The 26,437-nt window shown below is 46.4% G+C and overlaps 1 protein-coding gene across 1 annotated transcript in view; it reads right to left on the minus strand.

Annotated features, from left to right (window-relative positions):
* Positions 1–26,437, minus strand: part of LOC137377454 (glypican-6-like) — a 351,856-nt gene that overhangs the window by 65,037 nt on the left and 260,382 nt on the right. Inside the window, exon 6 of the mRNA XM_068047033.1 lies at positions 25,051–25,194. Within this exon, the coding sequence (XP_067903134.1) occupies positions 25,051–25,194 (144 nt within the window). The remainder of the gene's footprint in view (positions 1–25,050; positions 25,195–26,437) is intronic.

Raw genomic sequence — 26,437 nt, forward strand, 5'->3', positions numbered from 1 at the left:
AACATTTTTTTATTCTTTGATGGGATGTGGGCGTTGCAGGCTAGACCAGCATTTATTGCCCGTCCCCAATTACGCTCGAGGTGGTGGTGGTGAGCTGTCTTCTTGAACCGCTGCAGTCCTTGGGATGTAGGTACACCCACATTGCTGTTAGGAAGTAAGTTCCAGGATTTTGACCCAGCGACAGAGAAGGAACGGCAATACAGTTCCAAGCCAGGATGGTGTGTGACCTGGAGGGGAAGTTGCAGGTGGCGGTGTTCCCATGCATCGGATGCCTTTGTTCTTCTAAGTGGTAAGGGTCGTGGGCCCGGAAGGTGCTGTCCAAGGAGCCCCGGTGCGCTGCTGCAGGTCATCTTGTAGATGGTACACACTGGTGCCACTGCGCGTTGGTGGTGAAGGTTGTGAATGTTGAAGGTCATGGATGGGATGCCAATCAAGTGGGCTGCTTTGTTCTGGATGGCATTGAGCTTCTTGAGTGTTGCTGGAGCTGCACCCATCCAGGCAAGTGGATAGTACTCCATCACACTCCTCTCTTGTGCCTTGTAGATGGTGGACAGGCACTGCGAGTTACTTGCCGCAGAATTCCCAGCCTCTGACCTGCTCTTATAGTCACAGTATTTACATGGCTGGTCCAGTTCAGTTTCTGGTCAATGACAACTCCCAGGATGTTGCTGGTGAAGGATTCAGCGATGGTAATGCCATTGAATATCAAGGGGAGATAGTTAGATTCACTGTTGTTTGAGATCATCTTTGCCTGGCATTTGTGTGGCACGAATGTAACTTGCCACTTACCAGGTCTTGCTGCATCTGGACATGGGATGCTTCAGTATCGGAGTCGTCGCAAATGGTGCTGAACATTGTGCAATCATCAGCAAACATCCCACTTCTGACCACACGATGGAGGCAAAGTCATTGATGCAACAGCTGAATATGGTTGGGCCTGGGACACTACCTTGAGGAACTCCTGCAGTGATGTCCTGGGACTGAGATGATTGACCTCCAACAACCACAACCATCTTCCTTTATGCTAGGTATGACTCCAACCTCCTCAGGAGGAGGCCGACATGGATTATCCACTCGGCACTTCTGAAAATGGTTGCGAATGCTTCCACCTTTTCAACTGCCCTCTGAAATGACCTAGCAAGCCACTCAGTTGTGATGGGGCAATTAGGGATGGGCAACAAATGCTGGCCTTGCCAGCAACATCCGCACTGCATGAAAAGATTTTTATTTTATTTTTTATAAAGTGCGTACCATCTACCAGGAGCACTGCGTCAGCTCACCAAGGCTTCTTCAACAGCAACTCCCAAACCCCCCTCAACCTCTACCACCTAGAAGGACAAGGGCAGCAGATCCATGGGAACACCATCACCCATGTTCCCCTTCAAGACAAACACCATCCTGACTTGGAAATATACGGCCACTCCCTCATCATCGCTGGGTCAAAATTTCCTCTCTAACAGCACTATGGATGCATGTCCACCACACAGACCGCAGCAGTTCAAGAAGGCAGCTCACCAGTACCTTTGAGGGCAGTTAGGGATGTGCAACAAATGCTGGCCTTGCCAGCGACGCCCACATCCCATCAACAAATAAAAAAACATGAAACATAATTCAGTGACTGGAATCACAATAACAACGTTCCAGTCAAATTCAGCCCAAACATTTAATCAATGTGAAAACCAATCTAGATGCATTAAATTTATTCCCAAAAACATCAATTGCTGGATTCCAAGAATAAGACTAAGTTTAGCAAGTTATTGCTTAAATTATGTCTTTCCATCTCATGCTCAGGCCCACTATTTTACCAATCTCAGGATGTTGGTGTTAATTGCCCATCTCCAACAATGCTAGGGTTTCTCTTGCCTGATACAACGGAGTAGATTGTTGGGCCACCTCAGAAGGTAGTTATGAATGAACCTCAATGGCGTGGGACTGCAGTCATATATAGACCAGACCGGATAAGGACAGCACATTTCCCACCCTAAAGGACATTAAAAGAACCAGTAGGGTTTTAACGATAATCCAACAGCTTTGTGATCGCCTTTGCTGATACCAGCTTTTTAATTTTCAAATTTTACTATTTTATAAACTAAATTCAAATTCTTAAACTGACATGGTGGGATTTGACTTTATGGCCTATGAATTATTAGACTGGGCCTCTGGGTTACTAGCCCAGAGACATAACCACGACACTACTGCAGCTGAAAGTTTATGAATTGAGTGGGCTCCAATGCTCTTAGTGGTCCAATAGCCTGCTGACATTCACACTTGGTCACCTAGCTTGACTACTAAAAGCCAATTGAACCTTCACATCTCTGCCTTTCTCTACCCTCCACACCTATATCCAAAACCAGATATTTAAAATTAGTGGTGTGTCATTGGATCGGGGCTCTGTTTCAAAGAACAGCCTGGTGTCCAGGCAGGAAAATGGAATTGAAGCCCAAAATCAGCCATGATCCTACTGAATGGTGGATCAGGCTCGACAGGCCATATGGTCTACTCCTGCAACTATTTAGGTTCTTATCCCTCAATTAACATCACAAAAACAGATTATCTGGTCATTATCACATTGCTGTGTGTGGGAGCTTGTTGTGCACAAATTGGCTGCCGTGTTTCTACATTACAACAACACTTCAAAAAGTACTTCATTGGCTGTAAAGCATTTGAGATGTCTGGTGGTCATGAAAGGCACGTCATGCGGGCCCCCGCCTGCCAGGAATGAGGCATTGATTTCACCACATGGTCATTGGTTTTTGAATTGTTGCTGAAGTGGAGCAAGAACTTGTCTTGAAAAAAACCACCAGACTCTTGACAGGAAGGACATTTGCATGGTGGCAGACAATACTTGGAGCGGACAGGGGGGGGGGGGGGGGGGGGAGAGAACGGGGGAGGGGAGGGAGAGCCACTCCTTGCTCCAATCTGGTCCACAGTGGACTTTTGGTTGCCAGATGTTGAGGGCGGAGAGGCTAGCATTCCCGGATGGCTGCTGGGATGGCTGAATGCACAAACGGACGTGGTCAGACCAGTTTAGCCACATGACTAACTGGCTGTTGGAGTTTTTTGAATTTGAACACAAAGGTGTTAGCTCCTGGACTGAAAAGACCTCTCTCCTGTCTGCGCTCATCTAGCTCTCACCAGCTTCGGAAACCACTGAAGACAAACGAACCCCAAGAGAGAAAAGTCTCCTACAGTGAACAAGGTTTAAGAATACTGGGCCCCAACGAAAAGCAAGAATTACCGACAAGCAAGAACTACCTACAAAGTGACAACAGTGAGCTCGAAGCATGGTAACAAGAAACTCTTCTGATATTGCCTCAACCTCCTTTATTTTTTCTTCTGCTCTTTTCTGTCTCTATTTAGAGTCATAGAGTTATACAGCACAGAAACAGGCCCTTCGGCCCAACGTGTCGGAGCAGGTCATCAAGTACCTAATTATTCTAATCCCATTTTCCAGCACTTGGCCCGTAGCCCTGTATGCTATGGCAGTTCAAGTGCTCATCTAAATACTTCTTAGATGTTGTGAGGGTTCCTGTCTCTACCACCTCTTCAGGCATTGTGTTCCAGATTCCAACCACCCGCTGGGTGAAAATTGTTTTCCTCAAATCCCCTCTAAACCTCCTGCCCCTTACCCTAAATCTATGCCCCCTAGTTATTGACCCCTCCGCTAAGGGAAAAAGTTTCTTCCTATCTAACCTATCAATGCCCCTCATAATTTTGTATACCTCAATTATATCTCCCCTCAGCCTTCTCTGCTCTAAGGAAAACAACCTGAGCCTTTTCAGTCTCTCTTCATAGCTGAAATGCTCCAGCCCAGGCAACATCTTGGTGAATCTCCTCTGCAACCACATCCTTCCTATAGTGTGGTGCTCAGAATTGTACACAGTACTCCAGCTGTGGCCTAAATAGTGTTTTATATAGCTCCATCATAACCTCCCTCTTATATTCTATGCCTCGGCTAATAAAGGCAAGTATCCCATATGCCTTCCTAACCACCTTATCTACCTGTACTGCTGCCTTCAGTTCTTCTTCTTTTCTTTTGGGCCTCCTTATCTCGAGAGACAATGGATACGCGCCTGGAGGTGGTCAGTGGTTTGTGAAGCAGCGCCTGGAGTGGCTATAAAGGCCAATTCTGGAGTGACAGGCTCTTCCACAGGTGCTGCAGAGAAATTTGTTTGTTGGGGCTGTTGCACAGTTGGCTCTCCCCTTGCGCCTCTGTCTTTTTTCCTGCCAACTACTAAGTCTCTTCGACTCGCCACAATTTAGCCCTGTCTTTATGGCTGCCCGCCAGCTCTGGCGAATGCTGGCAACTGACTCCCACGACTTGTGATCAATGTCACACGATTTCATGTCGCGTTTGCAGACGTCTTTATAACGGAGACATGGACGGCCGGTGGGTCTGATACCAGTGGCGAGCTCGCTGTACAATGTGTCTTTGGGGATCCTGCCATCTTCCATGCGGCTCACATGGCCAAGCCATCTCAAGCGCCGCTGACTCAGTAGTGTGTATAAGCTGGGGGTGTTGGCCGCTTCAAGGACTTCTGTGTTGGAGATATAGTCCTGCCACCTGATGCCAAGTAATCTCCGAAGGCAGCGAAGATGGAATGAATTGAGACGTCGCTCTTGGCTGGCATACGTTGTCCAGGCCTCGCTGCCGTAGAGCAAGGTACTGAGGACACAGGCCTGATACACTCGGACTTTTGTGTTCCGTGTCAGTGCGCCATTTTCCCACACTCTCTTGGCCAGTCTGAACATAGCAGTGGAAGCCTTACCCATGCGCTTGTTGATTTCTGCATCTAGAGACAGGTTACTGGTGATAGTTGAGCCTAGGTAGGTGAACTCTTGAACCACTTCCAGAGCGTGGTCGCCAATATTGATGGATGGAGCATTTCTGACATCCTGCCCCATGATGTTCGTTTTCTTGAGGCTGATGGTTAGGCCAAATTCATTGCAGGCAGACGCAAACCTGTCGATGAGACTCTGCAGGCATTCTTCAGTGTGAGATGTTAAAGCAGCATCGTCAGCAAAGAGGAGTTCTCTGATGAGGACTTTCCGTACTTTGGACTTCGCTCTTAGACGGGCAAGGTTGAACAACCTGCCCCCTGATCTTGTGTGGAGGAAAATTCCTTCTTCAGAGGATTTGAACGCATGTGAAAGCAGCAGGGAGAAGAAAATCCCAAAAAGTGTGGGTGCGAGAACACAGCCCTGTTTCACACCACTCAGGATAGGAAAGGGCTCTGATGAGGAGCCACCATGTTGAATTGTGCCTTTCATATTATCATGGAATGAGGTGATGATACTTAGTAGCTTTGGTGGACATCCGATCTTTTCTAGTAGTCTGAAGAGACCACGTCTGCTGACGAGGTCAAAGGCTTTGGTGAGATCAATGAAAGCAATGTAGAGGGGCATCTGTTGTTCACGGCATTTCTCCTGTATCTGACGAAGGGAGAACAGCATGTCAATAGTCGATCTCTCTGCACGAAAGCCACACTGTGCCTCAGGGTAGACGCGCTCGGCCAGCTTCTGGAGCCTGTTCAGAGCGACTCGAGCAAAGACTTTCCCCACTATGCTGAGCAGGGAGATTCCACGGTAGTTGTTGCAGTCACCGCGGTCACCTTTGTTTTTATAGAGGGTGATGATGTTGGCATCGCGCATGTCCTGGGGTACTGCTCCCTCGTCCCAGCACAGGTATAGCAGTTCATGTAGTGCTGAGAGTATAGCAGGCTTAGCACTCTTGATTATTTCAGGGGTAATGCTGTCCTTCCCAGGGGCTTTTCCGCTGGCTAGGGAATCAATGGCATCACTGAGTTCCGATTTGGTTGGCTGTATGTCCAGCTCATCCATGACTGGTAGAGGCTGGGCTGCATTGAGGGCAGTCTCAGTGACAGCATTCTCCCTGGAGTACAGTTCTAGGTAGTGCTCAACCCAGCGGTCCATCTGTTTGCGTTGGTCAGTGATTATGTCCCCCGATTTAGATTTGAGGGGGGTGATCTTCTTGATGGTTGGCCCAAGAGCTCTCTTCATGCCATCATACATTCCTCTGATGTTTCCGGTGTCTGAGGCCAGCTGAATATGACTGCATAGGTGTTGCCAGTAGTCGTTTGCGCAACGCCTAGCTGTTCTTCGTGCAGTACTTCTGGCTGCTTTAAGCGCTGGGGGCTTTCTTGTAATTCAAAAGTGCAATGCGCTTAGCGGCTATGACAGGTTCCAGCTCTTCATTATGAGATTGAAACCAGTCTGCATTTCTCTTCGCACTTTTGCCGTAGGTGGTCAAAGCTGACTCATAGATGGCGTCTCTGATGTGGGCCCACTTGGTCTCAGCATCCCCTGTGGGAGTGTTTTGAAGGGCTGTTACAAGTGAATTTAGAAATTTTTGTAACAGCTGTGGGTGAGAAATTCTGCTCGTGTTGATGCGCGGGTGGCCCTTCTGCTTGGAATGATGCAACTTCTTTGGTCTGAGTCTAACCTTGCTGCACACCAGGGAGTGGTCGGTGTCGCAGTCCGCACTGTGGAAGCTGCGTGTGATTTGAACACTGTTTAAGGCGGCTCGCCTTGTGACGATGAGGTCTAGCTGGTGCCAACGACGTGATCTTGGGTGCCTCCATGAAACCTGGTGACAGGGTTTAGTGTGAAAGAACGAGTTGGTGATGCAGAGGTTATGATAGGTACACAACTCAAGCAGTCTCTGCCCGTTCTCATTCATCCTTCCAACGCCATAGCGCCCAAGGCAGGAGGGCCATGAGTCATGGTCGGCCCCAACCCTGGCATTAAAGTCCCCCAGCAGGAATAGGTGTTCGGTGTTGGGGATGCTGCTAATGATGTTATGGAGTTGTTCATAGAACTGGTCTTTAGCTTCAGGTGCGGAACAGAGTGTTGGAGCATAGATGCTGAGTAGGTGTACTGGACCAGAGGTGGTGAGCAGTCGGATGGACAGTATGCGTTCCGAGCCATTTGAGGGAGGCTCTATCATGCTGAGCAAGGAGTTTCTGATGGCGAAGCCCACTCCATGCTGTCTTGGTTCTTCAGGATCCCTGCCCTGCCAGAAGAAGGTGTAGTCTTGCTCTGCTAGAGAGCCACTCGCGGGGAGGCGAGTCTCCTGAAGTGCTGCAATGTCCACATTGAGTCTACTGAGCTCGTTGTTAATGATGGCGGTCTTCCGAGAATCGTTGATTTGTGTAAGGTCTTCCGACAGGCCAGGACACATAGTTCTGACGTTCCAGCTTGCAAAGCGAAGGGCTGGTACCTTCTTTCCTTTTTTCATGTTGTTTGGTGCGGTGTATCAGTCCACCTTTCGGGCAATGACCCTGAGCTCCAAGCACCCATTGAAGCAGGCAGACTGTGGCGGGACAGAACCTTATTGACCGGGGGCTGCCCGGTTTGAGGCGGGCGGTAGCTGTCCAGTGAGGTGCAATGACCTCTCCCACCGACAAAGGCAACCCGTGGCGCCCAGTTTCTACGCCAATTTATCTGGACTTATAACCCGTAACTGCTGCCTTCCGTGTTGTTTCAGTCGCTGTGAGGCAACTATGGAGTGACCTCTCCATGGCGCATGCCTGGGCAAATTTATGGAGGTTGAGAGTTGCCCAGTCGTCAAAACCCCCCTCTCGGCCTTTCTGGTGGGGTCCAAAGGAGTGCAGGACACGACGTTTGGCACCAGTATGGCTGCAGGAACTGCCTTCAGTGATCTATGGACAAGTACATCAAGGTCCCTCTGTACTTCCTAGGGTCCTACCATCCATTGTATATTCCTTTGCCTTGTTAGTCCTCCCAAAATGCATCACCTCACACTTCTCAGGATTAAGTTCCATTTGTCACTGCTCCGCCCATCTTACCAGCCCATCTATATCGTCCTGTAACCTCAGGCTTTCCTCGTCACTATTTACGACACCACCAATTTTCATGTCATCTGCAACTTTACTGATCATACCTCCTATATTCATGTCTAAATCATTAAATGTACACTACAAACAGCAAGGATCCCAGCACCGATCCCTGCGGTACACCACTGGTCATAGGCTTCCACTCGCAAAAACAACCCTCAACCATTACACTCTGCCTCTTGCATGTGCGTATCGCGAATGCATGCTAGCATGGGGCGCGGCATGCATCCGGAGCTGTTAACCGAATTAGAGTTTAAGTTTAATAAATTTCAACTTTTCTTTAAACCCAAGAAAGCCTGCTTATGCTCATTTTTTTTGCCTTATAATTGGAAAACTGTGAACAAGGATTCACCAAGGAGGAGCTCAAAACACAGTGTGCTTAAAAATTAAATTCTGTTACAATAAGACCAGATGAAGGCTGAGAAAGAGACCCCTGAACACCTTTCACACCTGGTCCTAACAGGCACCATATAAAAGCAAGTGTTTTTATTCCATTACCTGGAGCAGTATTCAGGGAGGAACAGAAAAGCAGACAGGAAAGATCAGAGAAATAGGATAACTGCCAGGGATTGGATGATAGGGAACAGACAGCTGTCAAGCTGGTTATGGGAAGGGAGAGGGGTGGGGAACAGGAAGATACCAACAATGAGAAATGGCACAGGGAAATTCCAGCACTGAACAGAGTGCAGGGATGAGGTAGGTCTGTTTTCTGAGCCACACAGCAGTCTGGAGTCAATTTAAACACATCTGAAAACTTACCACTCCTACTACAGCACACAGTCACTTAGCAAGTTCACAGACTCAGTCAACAGAATTAAAATCTTCGGTTCCGAAGAAGGGTCACTGACCCGAAACGTTGGCTCTGCTTCTCTTTCCACAGATGCTGCCAGACCTGCTGAGTGAATCCAGCATTTCTTGTTTTTGTTTCAGAATTAAAATCTTTCTGCTTCCATTATGCCCTAAATATGAATAGCTTTTCCTCCCCAAATTGAGATGAATTCCGCCTCCGGTAACAATGATCCCTCTCCCACCCACCCCCCCGCCACCACCCCTCCCAATCCTCAGCACCACAACCGGCTGAGTCCCTCCACCACCATCACCCCGGTCACATCTTAGAATCGTACATAGACAGGCCATTTGCCTATACTGCCTGTATCGGCCCTTTGAAAGAACTACCCAATTAGTCCTGCAAACCTGCGCTTTACCGACTGGCAAGTAGTTTTGTTCCCTTCAAATATTTATCCAATGCCCTTTTGAATGTTACTCCTTCCAACTATATATTTGGGCGGTTTAAAATCAATTTCTTTTAGTTTTTGTTGCATCAGCTTGGACAGAAGCAGAGGTACGGAGCGAACTTACAGCTGGGAGGTCAATTTCAGTGGAAGTTAAAAGTTAATTCCCTTTTGTTTTCACAGGACCAGGGGACTGCTGGGTAAGTGAAAACTATATATTTGGGCGGTGGCTGTACCCGAGACACTAAACGTGTAGTGTCTCTCACCCACCCTCCTCCTCTAACCAAAAAAAAAGGACTCTGGTGTGTTGATAAGGTAAGCTTTTTATTTAAAAATTTCTGTCTGTCGGATTGCTAAGCTAAAAAGTTTTGACCTTTTTTTGAGGGGTTTTTCAGTAGATTTGTTGGGAATTTAGAATAGTGGGAATGGAGGTTAAGGCAGTTGTATGTTTCTCCTGCAGAATGTGGGAGGTAAGGGTCGCCAAGAGTGTCCCTGCTGACTGCATCTGCGGGAAGTGCACCCAACTCCAGCTCCTCGAGAACCGCGTTAGGGAACTGGAGCTGGAGCTGGATGAACTTCGGATCATTCGGGAGGCGGAGGAGGTTATTGAGAGGAGTTATGGGGAGGTAGTCACACCTCAGGTAAAAGAAGTAGGTAGATGGGTTACCGTCAGGGGAAGGAGAGGGAACCAGCAGGCAGTGCAGGGATCCCCTGTGGCCATTTCCCTCAACAACAGGTATACCGTTTTGGATACTGTTGCGGGGGACGACTTACCAGGGGTAAGCAATGGGGTACAGGTCTCTGGCACAGAGTCTGTCCCTGTTGCTCAGAAGGGAAGGGGGAAGAGGAGCAGAGCATTAGTCATTGGGGACTCCATAGTTAGGGGAACAGATAGGAGGTTCTGTGGGAACGAGAGAGACTCTCGTGGTGTGTTACCTCCCAGGTGCCAGGGTTCGTGATGTCTCGGATCGTGTTTTTGGGATCCTTAAGGGGGAGGGGGAGCAGCCCCAAGTCGTGGTCCACATAGGCACCAACGACATAGGTAGAAAGAGAGATGAGGATTTAAGGCAGAAATTCAGGGAGCTAGGGTGGAAGCTTAGAGCGAGAACAACCAGAGTTGTTATCTCTGGGTTGTTGCCCGTGCCACGGGATAGCGAAGCGAGGAATAGGGAGAGAGAGGAGTTGAACACGTGGCTGCAGGGATGGTGTAGGAGGGAGGGTTTTGGTTTCCTGGATAATTGGGGCTCTTTCTGGGGTAGGTGGGACCTCTACAAACAGGATGGTCTTCACCTGAACCAGAGGGGTACCAATATCCTGGGGGGGAGATTTGCTAGTGCTCTTCGGGGGGGTTTAAACTAATTCAGCAGGGGAATGGGAACCTAAATTGTAGTTCCAGTGTACAGGATGTTGAGAGCAGTGAGGTCAGGGATAAGGTTACAAGGACGCAAGAGGGCACTGGCAAGCAAGAACTTGGTTTAAAGTGTGTCTACTTCAACGCCAGGAGCATCCGGAATAAGGTGGGTGAGCTTGCAGCATGGGTTGGTACCTGGGATCTCGATGTAGTGGCCATTTCGGAGACATGGGTAGAGCAGGGGCAGGAATGGATGTTGCAGGTTCCGGGATTTAGATGTTTCAGTAAGAACAGAGAAGATGGTAAAAGAGGAGGGGGTGTGGCATTGTTAATCAAGGAGAATATTACAGCGGCAGAAAGGACGTTTGAGGACTCGTCTACTGAGGTAGTATGGGCCGAGATTAGAAACAGGAGAGGTGAGGTCACCCTGTTGGGAGTCTTCTATCGACCTCCGAATAGTTCCAGAGATGTAGAGGAAAGGATAGCGAAGATGATTCTCGACAGGGGCGAGAGTAACAGGGTAGTTGTTTTGGGGGACTTTAACTTTCCAAATATTGACTGGAAATACTATAGTTCGAGTACTTTAGATGGGTCAGTTTTTGTCCAGTGTGTGCAGGAGGGTTTTCTGACACAGTATGTAGACAGGCCAAACAGGGGCGATGCCACATTGGATTTGGTACTGGGTAATGAACCTGGCCAGGTGTTAGATTTAGATGTGGGTGAGCACTTTGGTGATAGTGATCACAATTCGGTTAGGTTTACCTTAGCGATGGGCAGGGACAGGTATATACCGCAGGGCAAGAATTATAGCTGGGGGAAAGGAAATTATGATGCGATTAGGCAAGATTTAGGATGCGTAGGATGGGGAAGGAAACTGCAGGGGATGGGCACAATCGAAATGTGGAGCTTATTCAAGGAGCAGCTAATGCGTGTCCTTGATAAGTATGTACCTGTCAGGCAGGCAGGAAGTTGTCGAGCGAGGGAGCCGTGGTTTACTAAAGAAGTTGAAGCGCTTGTCAAAAGGAAGAAGGCGGCTTATGTTAGGATGAGACGTGAAGGCTCAGTTAGGGCGCTTGAGAGTTACAAGCTAGCCAGGAAGGATCTAAAGGGAGAGCTAAGAAGAGCAAGGAGAGGACACGAGAAGTCATTGGTGGATAGGATCAGGGAAAACCCTAAGGCTTTCTATAGGTATATCAGGAATAAAAGAATGACTAGAGTTAGATTAGGGCCAATCAAGGATAGTAGTGGGAAGTTGTGTGTGGAATCAGAGGAGATAGGGGAAGCGTTAAATGAATATTTTTCGTCAGTATTTACAGTAGAGAAAGAAAATGTTGTCGAGGAGAATACTGAGATTCAGACTACCAGGCTAGATGGGATTGAGGTTCACAAGGAGGAGGTGTTAGCAATTTTGGAAAGTGTGAAAATAGATAAGTCCCCTGGGCCAGATGGGATTTATCCTAGGATTCTCTGGGAAGCCAGGGAGGAGATTGCAGAGCCTTTGTCCTTGATCTTTATGTCGTCACTGTCGACAGGAATAGTGCCGGAAGACTGGAGGATAGCAAATGTTGTCCCCCTATTCAAGAAGGGGAGTAGAGACAGCCCTGGTAATTATAGACCTGTGAGCCTTACTTCAGTTGTGGGTAAAATGTTGGAAAAGGTTATAAGAGACAGGATTTATAATCATCTTGAAAAGAATAAGTTCATTAGCGATAGTCAGCACGGTTTTGTGAAAGGTAGGTCGTGCCTCACAAACCTTAGAGTTTTTCGAGAAGGTGACCAAACAGGTGGATGAGGGTAAAGCAGTGGATGTGGTGTATATGGATTTCAGTAAGGCGTTTGTTAAGGTTCCCCAGGGTAGGCTATTGCAGAAAATACGGAAGTATGGGGTTGAAGGTGATTTAGAGCTTTGGATCAGAAATTGGCTCGCTGAAAGACAGAGGGTGGTGGTTGATGGCAAATGTTCATCCTGGAGTTTAGTTACTAGTGGTGTACCGCAAGGATCTGTTTTGGGGCCACTGCTGTTTGTCATTTTAATAAATGACCTGGAAGAGGGTGTAGAAGGGTGGGTTAGTAAATTTGCGGATGACACTAAGGTCGGTGGAGTTGTGGATAGTGCCGAAGGATGTTGTCGGGTACAGAGGGACATAGATAGGCTGCAGAGCTGGGCTGAGAGATGGCAAATGGAGTTTAATGCGGAAAAGTGTGAGGTGATTCACTTTGGAAGGAGTAACAGGAATGCAGAGTACTGGGCTAATGGGAAGATTCTTGGTAGTGTAGATGAACAGAGAATAAAATAAAATAAAAGCAAAATACTGCGGATGCTGGAAATCTGAAACAAAAACAAGAAATGCTGGATTCACTCAGCAGGTCTGGCAGCATCTGTGGAAAGAGAAGCAGAGTTAACGTTTCGGGTCAGTGACCCTTCTTCGGAACTGACAAATATTAGAAAAGTCACAGATTATAAACAAGTGAGGTGGGGGTTGGGCAAGAGATAACAAAGGAGAAGGTGCAGATTGGACCAGGCCACATAGCTGACCAAAAGGTCACGGAGCAAAGGCAAACAATATGTTAATGGTGTGTTGAAAGACAAAGCATTAGTACAGATTAGGTGTGAATATACTGAATATTGAACATCTGCAAGTGCAAACCTGAAGAAAAACAACCTGAAAAAAACAGTGGGTAAGCAAACTGAACAAACTAAGATGAAATGAAATAAATGCCCCTCTGGTTCAGGTGAAGACCATCCTGTTTGTAGAGGTCCCACCTACCCCAGAAATAAATGCAAAAAAAGATGGGAACCGGACTTGTAACTAAAAATGAAAGTAAAGTGGGGGGCTGTCATGCTCTGAAATTATTGAACTCAATGTTCAGTCCGGCAGGCTGTAGTGTGCCTAATCGGTAGATGAGATGCTGTTCCTCGAGCTTGCGTTGATGTTCACTGGAACACTGCAGCAATCCCAGGACAGAGATGTGAGCATGAGAGCAGGGGGGAGTGTTGAAATGGCAAGCAACCGGAAGCTCAGGGTCCTGCTTGCGGACTGAGCGGAGATGTTCCGCAAAGCGGTCACCCAGTCTGCGCTTGGTCTCCCCAATGCAGAGGAGACCACACTGAGCAGCGAATACAGTATACTACATTGAAAGAAGTACAAGTAAATCGCTGCTTCACCTGAAAGGAGTGTTTGGGGCCTGGGATAGTGAGGAGAGAGGAGGTAAATGGGCAGGTATTACACCTCCTGCGATTGCAAGGGAAGGTGCCCTGGGACGGGGACGAGGTGGTGGGGGTAATGGAGGAGTGGACCAGGGTGTCACGGAGGGAACGATCCCTTCGGAATGCTGACAGGGGAAGGGAGGGGAAGATGCGACTGGTAGTAGCATCACGCTGGAGGTGGCGAAAATGGCGGAGGATGATCCTTTGGATATGGAGGCTGGTGGGATGAAAAGTGAGGACAAGGGGAACCCTGTCACGGTTCTGGGAGGGAGGGGAAGGGGTGAGGGTAGAGGTGCGGGGAATGGGTCGGACACGGTTGAGGGCCCTGTCAACCACAGTGGGGGGAAATCCTCGGTTGAGGAAAAAGGAGGTCATATCAGAAGCACCGTCATGGAAGGTAGCATCATCAGAGCAGATGCGTCGGAGACGGAGAAACTGGGAGAATGGAATGGAGTCCTTACAGGAGGTAGGGTGTGAAGAAGTGTAGTCGAGGTAGCTGTGGTCTTGGTGTCCAGGTACATAAATCCCTGAAAGTTGCTACCCAGGTTAATAGGGCTGTTAAGAAGGCATATGGTGTGTTAGCTTTTATTAGTAGGGGGATCGAGTTTCGGAGCCACGAGGTCATGCTGCAGCTGTACAAAACTTTGGTGAGACCGCACCTGGAGTATTGCGTGCAGTTCTGGTCACCGCATTATAGGAAGGATGTGGAAGCTTTGGAAAGGGTGCAGAGGAGATTTACTAGGATGTTGCCTGGTCTGGAGGGAAGGTCTTACAAGGAAAGGCTGAGGGACTTGGGGTTGTTTTCGTTAGAGAGGAGGAGGAGGAGAGGTGACTTAATAGAGACATACAAGATAATCAGAGGGTTAGATCGGGTGGATGGTGAGAGTCTTTTTCCTCGGATGATGATGGCAAACACGAGGGGACATAGCTTTAAGTTGAGGGGTGATAGATATAGGACAGATGTCAGAGGTAGTTTCTTTACACAGAGAGTGGTAGGGGCGTGGAACGCCCTGCCTGCAACAGTAGTAGACTCGCCAACTTTAAGGGCATTTAAGTGGTCATTGGATAGACATATGGATGAAAATGGAATAATGTAGGTCAGATGGTTTCACAGGTCGGCGCAACATCGAGGGCCGAAGGGCCTGTACTGCGCCGTAATGTTCTAATCTAATCCAATCTTATACAGGCCTGTAGTTACTAATAATGCCCTTCCACCCTTTCTTGAACAAGGGTGTCACATTTGCCACTCTCCAATCCTCTGGCACTTCCCCCATATCTAGGGAAGATTGGAAGATTATGGTAAGCCCTTCCACTCTCTCCACCCCCACTTTCTTGAGCAACCTAGATACAAGCCATCCGAATCAGGCAACTTATCCACTCTACGCATAAGCAGCCTTTCCAGTACATCCTGCCTATCAATTTTCAATCCATCCATTACTTCTACCTTCGCTGCTACCACCAATATTTTATCAGCACCCTCTTTCATAGTAAACACAGATACAAAGTACTCTAAATCCATTGCCCTATGCCTCTAAGTATCCATCACTTTCTTTATCCCCAATAGGCTCCACCCCACCTCTTACCACCCGCTTACTATTTACATGCCAGTAGATTACTGGGCTGCCTTTTATGGGTAGTTCAAACCTGATCCAAAAAGTGAAAGAGTACCTTGTCTTCCCCATCCAGATTCCAAGATGTTTGTTGAATTTGTAGGGGAGTAGGGTGCAAGAGCTGTTCCAGGAACCTACGCTGGACCACAGAATCACAGAATAATACAGTGCAGAAGAGGCCCTTCGGCCCATCGAGTCATCACCAATGCATTAAAGACACCTGACCTGTCTACCTAATCCCATTTGCCAGCACTTGGCCCATAGCCTTGAATGTTATGACGTGCCAAGTGCTCATCCAGGTACTTTTTAAAGGATGCGAGGCAACCCACCTCTACCACCCTCCCAGGCAGGGCATTCCAGACCATCACCACCCTCTGGGTAAAAAAGTTCTTCTTCAAATCCCCCTTAAACCTCCTGCCCCTCACCTTAAGCTTGTGTCCCCTCGTAACTGACCCTTCAACTAAGGGGAACAGCTGCTCCCTATCCACCCTGTCCATGCCCCTCATAATCTTGTACACCTCGATCAAGTCACCCTTCAGTCTTCTCTGCTCCAGCGAAAACAACCCAAGCCTATCCAACCTCTCTTCATAGCTTAAATGTTCCATCCCAGGCACCATCCTGGTGAATCGCCTCTGCACCCCCTCCAATGCAATCACATCCTTCCTATAATGTGGCGACCAGAATTGCACACAGTACTCCAGCTGTGGCCTTACCAAAGTTCTATACAATTCCAACATGACCTCCCTGCTTTTGTAATCTATGTCTCGATTGATAAAGGCAAGTGTCCCATATGCCTTTTCCACCAGCCTATTAACCTGCCCTTCTGCCTTCAGAGATCTATGGACAAACACGCCAAGGTCCCTTTGTTCCTCAGAACTTCCCAGTGTCAGGCCATTCATTGAATACTTCCGTGTCACATTACTCCTTCCAAAGCGTATCACCTCACACTTTTCAGCGTTAAATTCCATCTGCCACTTTTCTGCCCATTTGACCATCCTATCTATATCTCCCTGTAACCCAAGACACTCCACCTCACTGTTAACCACTCGGCCAATCTTTGTGTCATCCGCGAACTTACTGATCCTACCCCTCACATAGTCATCTATGTCATTTATATAAATGACAAACAATAGGGGACCCAGCACAGATCCCTGTGGTACGCCACTGGACACTGACTTCCAGTCACTAAAACAGCCGTCTGTCATCACTCTCTGTCTCCTACAGCTAAGCTAATTTTGAATCCACCTTATCAAGTTACCCTGTATCCCATGTGCATTTGCTTTCTTGATAAGTCTCCCATGTGGGACCTTGTCGAAGGCTTTGCTGAAATCCATGTAAACTACATCAACTGCATTCCCCTCATCTACACACCTGGTCACATGCTCAAAAAATTCAGTCAAATTTGTTAGGCATGACCTCCCTCTGACAAAGCCATGCTGACTATTCCTAATCAAATTTTGTCTCTCCAAGTGGAGGTAGATCCTCTCCTTCAGAATTTTCTCCAATAGTTTCCCTACCACTGATGTGAGACTGACTGTTCTGTAGTTCCCTGGCTTATCTCTACAACCTTTCTTAAATAGTGGGACCACATTAGCTGTTCTCCAGTCCTCTGGCACCTCCCCCGTGGCCAGAGAGGAATTAAAAATTAGGGTCAGAGCCCCTGCAATCTCCACCCTCGCCTCCTACAGCATCCTGGGACACAAATCGTCTAGACCTGGAGATTTGTCCACTTTTAAGCCTGCCAAAACCTCCAATACCTTGTCACTCCCTTTGACAATTTGCTCAAGAACCTCACAGTCTCTCTCTCGGAGTTCCATATCTACATCCTCATTCTCTTGGGTGAAGACAGATGTGAAGCATTCATTCAACACCCTATCAATGTCCTCTGGCTCCGCCCACAGATTTTCCCCTTGGTCCCTAATGGGACTCACACTCCCACCCAGCTTTGTGTCGTCTGCAAACTTGGATATAATACATTTAATTCCCTCTTCTATATCAATTATATTGTGAATAGTCGGGGTCCTAGCACTGATCCCTGCGGTACCCCACTAGTCACTGCCTGCCACCCTTTGTTTCCTGTCTGCCAACCAGTTCTCTATCCATGTCAGTACCTTACACCCAATCCCATGAGCTTTAATTTTCCACGCTAATCTCTTATGTGGGACCTTGTCAAAAGCCTTTTGAAAGTCCAAATACACCACATCCACTGGTTCTCCCTTATCTATTCCACTCATTACATCCTCAAAAAACTCCAGTAGATTTTGTCAAGCATGATTCCCCTTTCATAAATCCATGTTGACTTTGTCCAATCCTGTCATTGTTTTCCAAGTGTTTAGTTTAGTTTAGAGATACAGCACTGAAACAGGCCCTTCGGCCCACCGAGTCTGTGCCGACCATCAACCACCCATTTATACTAATCCTACACTAATCCCATATTCCTACCACATCCCCACCTGTCACTATATTTCCCTACCAGCTACCTATACTAGGGGCAATTTACAATGGCCAATTTACCTACCAACCTGCAAGTCTTTTGGCTGTGGGAGGAAACCGGAGCACCCGGAGAAAACCCACACAGACACAGGGAGAACTTGCAAACTCCACACAGGCAGTACCCAGAATTGAACCCTGGTCACTGGAGCTGTGAGGCTGCGGTGCTAACCACTGCGCCACTGTGTCACTGTGCTCTGCTTTCGCGACAGGCAGCAGAGGTGGAAGGCCCATCGCCGCCCATTCGCCAAGCAATTTTACTGGGGGCTGGGATAGGTCAACGACAGCCTTCCTGCCCAAAGATCAATTGAGGCATGGCAAGGATGGCATTGGGCAGAAGGCTTTGGTGCACTAGTTCGAGATGACCTTGGTTCAGGAGATTGGTATGTAGAATCAGTTTGAGTGGAGATGAGGAATAGTATGGGAAAGAAGTCACTAGTGAGAGTGGTCTACAGGCCACCTAACAGTAACCATAATGTAGGACGAAGTATGCAAGAAGAAATATTGGGTGCTTGTGATAAAGGGACAGCAGTAATCTACATATAAACTGGAAAAATCAGATTGGCAATAGTAGCTTGGATGAGGAATTCATAGAATGCTTTCAAGATAGTTTCTTGGAACAGCACATTCTGGGACCAACCAGAGAGCAGGTTATATTAGATTTGGTATTGTGTAATTTGACAGGATTAATTAATGACCTCAGAGTAAAGGCACCTCTAGATAGCAACAACCACAATATGATTGATTTTTACATCCAGTTTGAAAGTGAGAAGAGTGGGTCTAAGATTAGTATTTTAAACTTAAATAAGGGCAACTATGTGGGCATGAGAACTGAGCTAGCTGAAGTGAACTGGGTTACCAGGCTAGGAGATAGATCAATAGAGAAGCAGTGGCAGACATTTAAGGGGATATTTCAGAATACTCAAGATAAGTATATTCCTACTATAAAGAAAAATTCTAAGTGGAGGACCCATTATCCATGGTTGACCAAAGAAGTTAAAGAAAGCATCAAACTTAAAGAAAAAGCATATAATTGCACAAAGATGAGTGGTAGGTCACACGATTGGTCAGAATATAAACAATGGCAGAGAATGACGAGGTTAATCAGGAGAAAGAAATTAGAAGATGAGAGGAAGCTAGCTAGAAATGTAAAAAGGGATAGCAAGAGTTTCTACAGGTATTTAAAAAGGAAAAAAGTAAAGTGAGTGTTGGTCCTCTGGAGAGTGAGAATGGGGAGTTAATAGTAGATAATAAGGAAATGGCAGATGAAATGAACAAATATTCTGTTTCTGTTTTCACTATAGAGGATGCAAAAAACATTCCAGTAAAAACTGCAGATCAGGAGGTAGAAGGAAGAGAGGAATTTGGTGAAATTACAAATCACCAGGGAAGCGGTACTGAGCAAACTGATGGAGCTGTAGGCTCACAAATCCCTGGGTCCTGATGGGCTTCATCCTAGGGTCTTAAAAGAGGTGGCTAATGTGATAGTAGATGCGTTGGTGTTAATTTTTCAAAATTTGTTAGATTCTGGAAAGGTCCCATCAGGCTGGAAAGTAGCAAATATAATCCCTATATTCAAGAAAGGGGGGGAGGCAGAAAACAGGTAACTATAGGCCAGTTAGCTTGACGTCTGTCATGGGGAAGGTGAAGAATTGATTATTAAGGAGGCCATAGCTGGGCACTTAGAAAAACTCAAAGTAATCGGGAATAGTCAGCATGGTTTTGTGAAAGGGAAATCATGTTTAACCAATTTATTGGAGTTCTTTGAAGGAGTAACATGCGCTGTGGATAAAGGGGAGCCTGTTGACGTACTATACTTGGATTTCCAGAAGGCATTTGACAAAGTGCCACATAAAAGGTTATTAAGTGGGTAAAAACCTGGCAGATGGAGTATAATGTGGGAAAATAGGAAGTTGTTCACTTTGGCAGGAGGAATAAAATAGCAGAGTATTACTTAAACAAAGAATGACCGCAGAATTCTGAGGTGCAGAGGGATCTAGGTGTTCTAGTGCATGAGGCACAAAAAGTTAGTATGCAGGTACAGCAAGTCATCAAGAATGCTAATGGAATGCTATCCTTTATTACGAGAAGAATTCAAAATAAAAGTAAGGATGTAATGCTCGAGTTATACAGGGCATTGGTGAGACCACATCTCAAATACTGTGTGCAGTTTTGGTGGCCTTATTTAAAGAAGGCTGTAAATGCGTTAGAGGTGGTTCAGAGGAGGTTTACTAGATTAATACCTGGAATGAGCGGATTGTCTTATGAGGAAAGGTTGGGCAGACTGGGCTTGTTTTCACTGGAGTTTAGAAGAGCAACGGCCCTGTGATTGGCCGGCAGCTCTTAAGAGGCAGGATCCCCGTCTTTAAAGGGACGGAGATCCTGGTGCCAGACGCTTCTCCGGAACAATGGAGGATCACGCTGGGGGGCACAAAAAGGCCGAAGCCCCGCTTTTTCAGCCTGGCGCTGCCTCCTCCACAGAATCCAGCCCTTTGTCTGCAACCAACTCATTTATAAACGTAATCAGGGCTTACATCAGTGAAATTAAGTAAATTGCTTCAGTTGCTTTATGATAAATTACTTATACCCATCAAGCAAAGTTTGTTGGTACAATTTTGGCCACCTTTGTTGTTAATACAGCTGTGCGATTAATTCCAGCCAGACAGATCACTGTGCCAAGAGAGGGATCAACTCTTACACAGAAAATTTACAACAACCTCCATTTATATAGTACCTTTAATGCGGTAAAATGTCCCAAGGTACTTTACAGGAGCATTATCAAACAAAACGTAACACCAAGCCACTGGAAGCAGATGGCCAGAAGCTTGGTCAAGGAGGTAGGTTTTCAGGAGTATCTTGTAGGCAGACAGGTTTAGAGAGGAAATTCCAGAGCTTAGGACCCAGGCAGATAAAGGCACTGCCACCAATGGTGGAGCAATTAAAATCAGGGATGCTCAAGAGGCCAGAATTGGAGAAGCGCAGAGATACTGGAGGGCTTAGGACTAGAGGAGGTTACAGAGATAGGGAGGGGTGAGGCCATGGAGGGATACGAAAACAAGGATGAGAATCTTAAAATCAGGAATTGCTTATCCAAGAGGGGGTACAGGGGTGATGGGTGAATGGGACTTGATGGGAATTAGGATATGGGCAGCAGATAATCAGTAAATAACTTCAACTTCCAAATACTTCTCGAACTCATCAGCTGAATCCAGGTAAATCACAGGTCTATCTTTCTACTGAAAATGGCAAAGGAGTGGGGAGTCGAGTCAAAGAATTCACATGAAGATGGGACCGAGGAAAAGGATCCCCAGAGTGGGTGAGGTGCTGGAGCAAAGGATCCGCATGGGGGTGGGGGTCAAATGGTTCACATGGCGGGTGGGGTGAGGGGGGGGGGGCATTGGTGGTGGTGGGGCAAAGCCACTCCAATGGGTTAACATCTATTCGAACATCATTAAGCTACACAAACCACCAAAACTCTAGGATGGACTCCTTCAGCTTTTTTGACAAGTGCTCTGTAGTGAAGTCAAATTCCTGAATAAACCTCTTTCACTCTCATGAATTCATAAAACTCAAAGTCATGGAGAACAGTGATTAATCCAGATAGTATCAGTTCCATTCTTGTTAATTGGGTCATTTTTGACAGCTGTAAAGCACATGAGCAGGATTAAAATGACATTGAACGCTTTAAAATCACAAATTGGTCTTTACATTGAAATGGTGGGGGAATGCTCTTTAGAATTTGACACCCACCCATGTTTGGAAAAAAAAAGTTTAAGAAACATAAAGCTTCTGAAGGGAAAGGAGCCCCACTCTGCAGTCCTTTGTGTTCCATATTTTATTACAGTGGCACTGTTCTCCAACTACCATTGCACTTCTCTTAAAGGCAAGTATAGAGACCAACAAATGAGATTTTTCAACTGGTTTGCATACGCTATAATCAAGGGAATACAGAAAAGTTTGTGGTATGCATGAAAAGTTACTTATGTCCAGCTGCCACACCTCAGGGTCTTTATTTACAGATGAGCCATATTTATCAATGGGTTAATGCATGGAGTTTTACCATTTAACAATGGCACCTTTAGTCTCCGTTAAGTAAACGCAAGAGAAAGTGGACTGGGAAGCAGCGGCCTGGGAGGCAGTGCGCATCAGGCACAAATGTCTGGGAGGAAATTTTGGGAAAGGGTGCGATCTTCCGTGTACTCAAGGGGATTTAAAACTGGTAGACTAGGGTTTGGAAGCCCTTAATGCGATTTGATATACTGCGGGGAAAGATTGGTGTAGGACAGACATCTAACGTGATGGGGTAGAGGAGGCTAGAGTACGGGGTCAGTCAGTATTCCACCAAGCAAGGGCCACAAAGGGATCCTAGTGCATACCAACAATAACTGAAGTACCAGCTGTGTCTCAGACATGTGACCCCGAAATAGTCTCTACAAAAAGGGGGCAGCACAGTGGCGCAGTGGTTAGCACCGCAGCCTCACAGCTCCAGCAACCCGGGTTCAATTCTGGGTACTGCCTGTGTGGAGTTTGCAAGTTCTCCCTGTGTCTGCGTGTGTTTCCGCTAGGTGCTCCGGTTTCCTCCCACAGCCAAAAGACTTGCAGGTTGATAGGTAAATTGGCCATTATAAATTGCCCCTAGTATAGGTAGGTGGTAGGGGAATATAGGGACAGGTGAGGATGTGGTAGGAATATGGGATTAGTGTAGGATTAGTATAAATGGGTGGTTAATGGTCGGCACAGACTCGGTGGGCCGAAGGGCCTGTTTCAGTGCTGTATCTCTAAATCAAATCAAATGGTTTACAAAACTGCACACACAACTCTCAAAAATGATCACTTTAGTGTCTAACCCTAATTGCCCTGAGGTGATGGTGGTGGGCAGCCTTATTGAATCACTGCAGTCCATGTGGTGAAGGTGCTCCCACAGTGCTATTAGGTAGGGAGTTTCAGGATTTCAAGTGCCCTAATCTGCAGGGCTACGGACCAAATGCTGGAAGGTGGGATTAGAATAGGTGGATCATTTTTCGCCTGGTACTGACATGATGGGTCAAGTGGCCTCTTTCTGTGCCTTAAAATCTCTATGATTTCTATGATTTTGGCCCAGCAGCGATGAAGGAACTGCACTATTTTCCCAAGTCAGGATGGCGTGTAACTTGGAGGGGAGATTCCACTGCAGGTGGTGGTGTTCCCATGAGTCCGCTGACCTTCAAAGTGCTAGGTGCGGGGCGCTGTTGGAGTAGCTTTGGTAAGTTGCTGCAGGGCATCCTGTGGATGATGCACACTGCAGCATCAGTAGTTGGGCAGGGGGGAGGTGGGTGGTGCAGATGGGGGTGGATATCAAGTCGAGTGGAAAGGGCGCTGACAACATGAATGCTGTGTCCAGGATTTTTTTTAAAAACCTGATGGCTCAAAATGGAAGGTGGTAGCTAACTTTAGAGCTTTTTCAGCAATCTGATAAAGTGAATGATTTGGTTGATCCTTTCCTGCTGATTATTCATTCCTCTTCAGTACCTTCTGACCGAATCAAACAGCTTTTAATTCAAATCAAGTTTAATCGGATTTCTGATTTGGTAATTTCACAGATAAACCCCCTTGTTTATTTCCGTTACCGACTCTTGTCCTACAGATATCTGATGTCTGACACCACACTTTAAGGTAGGTGATTCTTGAAAAGTGTGACGAGGCGAACCTCTGCTACACATAATATCCAAAATATATCAAAATTGAAACTTGTATCGCTTGCTGCATTGAAAATGCCTGTGTAAACTTTTCTTCTGGGTATTGCCAAACTAAGATGTCCATATTTAGATGTGACGCCAGTACATGGCAGCCTAATGGGATTCCTAATGTAACTATAAAATGCAAGTTACACTGGGAGGCTGGTCCCTGTCATTCATGGTGCCTAATATCTGATGTAATCGCATTGAAAATATATTCAGCCCCTTCACCTTCCTCAACCTGCCCCTTTGAAATTTTAATTTTGGCAGTCCGCGATTGGACAACATTTGCTGGATAATCCTCAGTGTGCTAAGAAATATGATGACAACCAATTTAAGATGGTCAGTCTTACATTGGTATTCTTACGAATTGTCCTGGTGAGTGCAAAACGAAAAGCTTCGACAAAAGGTCTCTATTTTCAGCAATACTTAATTTTAGAAGTGTTAAGTTTTCAGCCCTGTCCTCAGGCTGTTTACCATCCAGTGCTGGATGAGCAGAAATTTCCTGCAATTAAATATTGGGAAGACTGAAACCACTCTTCACAACAAATTCCATTCCCTAGCTACCGACTTCATTCCTCTCTCTGGCAACAGTCTGAGACTAAACCGGATCGTTTGCAACCTTGGTGTCATATTTGACTCAGAGATGAACTTCCACCAACATATCTGTGCCATCACTAACCTAATTCCACCTCCGTAACATTGACTTTGCCCCTGTCTCAGCTCATATACTGCTGAAACCCTCAATCATGCTTTTGCTCCCTCGAGACTTGACTATTCCAGTGCATTCCTGGCTGATCTCTCGCATTTTACTGCCCGCAAGGCCCACCCCCCAATAAATTTCAGGTCATCCAAAACTCTGCTGCCTGTGTCCTGACTTGCACCTAGTCCTGTTTACTGATCGTCCCTGTGCTCGCTGACCTATGTTGAATCCTGATCAAGCAACGTCTTGATTTTAAAGTTCTCATCCTTGTTTTCAAATCCCTCCATGGCCTCACCCCTCTATATCTGTGTCATCTCCTCCAGCCCCACAGCCCTGAGATATCAGTGCGCCTCTAACTCTGGCCTCTTGAGCATCCCAATTTTAATCGCTTCACCTTTGCTGGCCATTCCTTCAGTTGCCAAGGCCCTAAGCTCTGGAATTCCCTCCCTACACCTTTCTGCTTTTCTACCTTGCTTTCCTCTTAAGACACTGCTTAAAACCTACCTCCTCGACCAAGCTTTTGATCATCTGACCGAATATCGCAAGTGGCTCAGTGTCATATTTTGTTTTATAACATTCCTGTGAAGCACTATGGGATGTTTTATTATGTTAAAGGCACTAAAAAATAAGTTGTTGCTTTTGTTGTCTGCTATCTCCTCCTCCCCCAGTTTCTTGCTCTTGGAACTTGATAACATAGCCTCAGTTCAGGGATGTCATGTACTGAGTGTACTCAGTAGTGTTTAACAAAGGGCTTATAAATACCAGACTCAGCATTTCCCTTGGATATGGTTTTGCTCATTAGACACCAGGACCCTCTTGCTTCGTGTGAGTATAAAAGGCATCCAATCAATGCTTGGGCACTTACCAGTCTGTCGAGACTCGTGCCAGCTGCTGTTGTAGGGCGCTCCTCAGGACTATAGGGTCTGAATCTAGCATTAAACCCATCTGAAACAGATCGACCTGCGCGACTCATCGACCAAGGCTTCGGTTTGCCACAGCCCTGAAATGCCTAGAGGGGAATAAAATTAACAACCCATCATACATATCATGATATCATTTAGCATATTCATTTGATCTGCCCATCTTTGGAATGGGTTTCTTCATTTTTAAAATAAAGTTCATCCTACGCATGAGGAGCAAGTCCAGCATCCAAAGCAGAAAACCACAGAGTGAGGACAAGAACAGAGTTGAAAGTAACTTCTCCAATCGCAGAGGCTAGATCAGCCTTGTTACAATGCAATAAGTCTGAAAGTTGTGACAGATACACAACAAGACCCAAAATCAAACTATGCCAATGTGTTAAGAATTACATAGTGAAGGAGGGCAAGAGTTTGGTATGTTCAGGAATCTACATTTGAGGCAGGAAAAGCATTTTAATAAAGCGAACTATATAACATTTCACAATAGTGAAATAGTGAATGGACACAGTGTTTACCCACGATCTGAGGTTAGACCTTTAGCTTGCATTAAGATCCAAGTTCAAACAAAGGCACGAGGAAGAACCACTTAACAACTGCAGCCCAGGCTAATTCTTGACATTTAAATGATGAGATAAGATTTTTTTTTAAAATTCATTATCACACATCTCAGAAAACTTTCCAAAATGCTTCTTGTACAAAGAATACAGAATCAAAAGTGCACTGCCCATTGAGCAAACAAATGTCACAATGCACATAGCAAAATGCTAAAGAATTGTGAAGAATTACTTCACAATGGGGGGTGGTGGGAGAGAGACCAAAAATTTGTCTAACCCAGCCTTAAATGTATTCAACGATGGAGCACCACAATCCTCTGGGGTAGAGAATTCCAAAGATTCACAACCCTTTGAGTGAAGTAATTTCTCCTCACCACAGTCCTAAATGATTGACCCCTTATCCTGAGACCGTGCTCCCGTGATTTAGATTCCACGACCAACAGAACCAACCTCTGTGTCTACTGTATCCAGCCCCTTCAGAATCTTGTATGTTTCAATGAGGTCACCTCTCATTTTTCTATACATAGGAACATGCGAAGTAGGAGCAGAAGTAGGCTTTTCGGCTCCTCCAGCCTGCTGCACCATTGTTTAAGATCATGGCTGATCAGTTTATGGACTCAACGCCACTTTCCTGCTTACCCCCGATACCCTTTGATTCCCTTCTTTGTCAAGAATCTGTCTACCTCTGCCTTAAAAACACTCAATGACCTTGCCTCACCACTCTGCAGGGAAGAGAGTGCTACAGGCTCATGACCCTCAGAGAAAACATTTTTCCTCA

The sequence above is a fragment of the Heterodontus francisci genome, chromosome 15 (assembly GCF_036365525.1).
Source record: "Heterodontus francisci isolate sHetFra1 chromosome 15, sHetFra1.hap1, whole genome shotgun sequence".
Taxonomy (NCBI): domain Eukaryota; kingdom Metazoa; phylum Chordata; class Chondrichthyes; order Heterodontiformes; family Heterodontidae; genus Heterodontus; species Heterodontus francisci.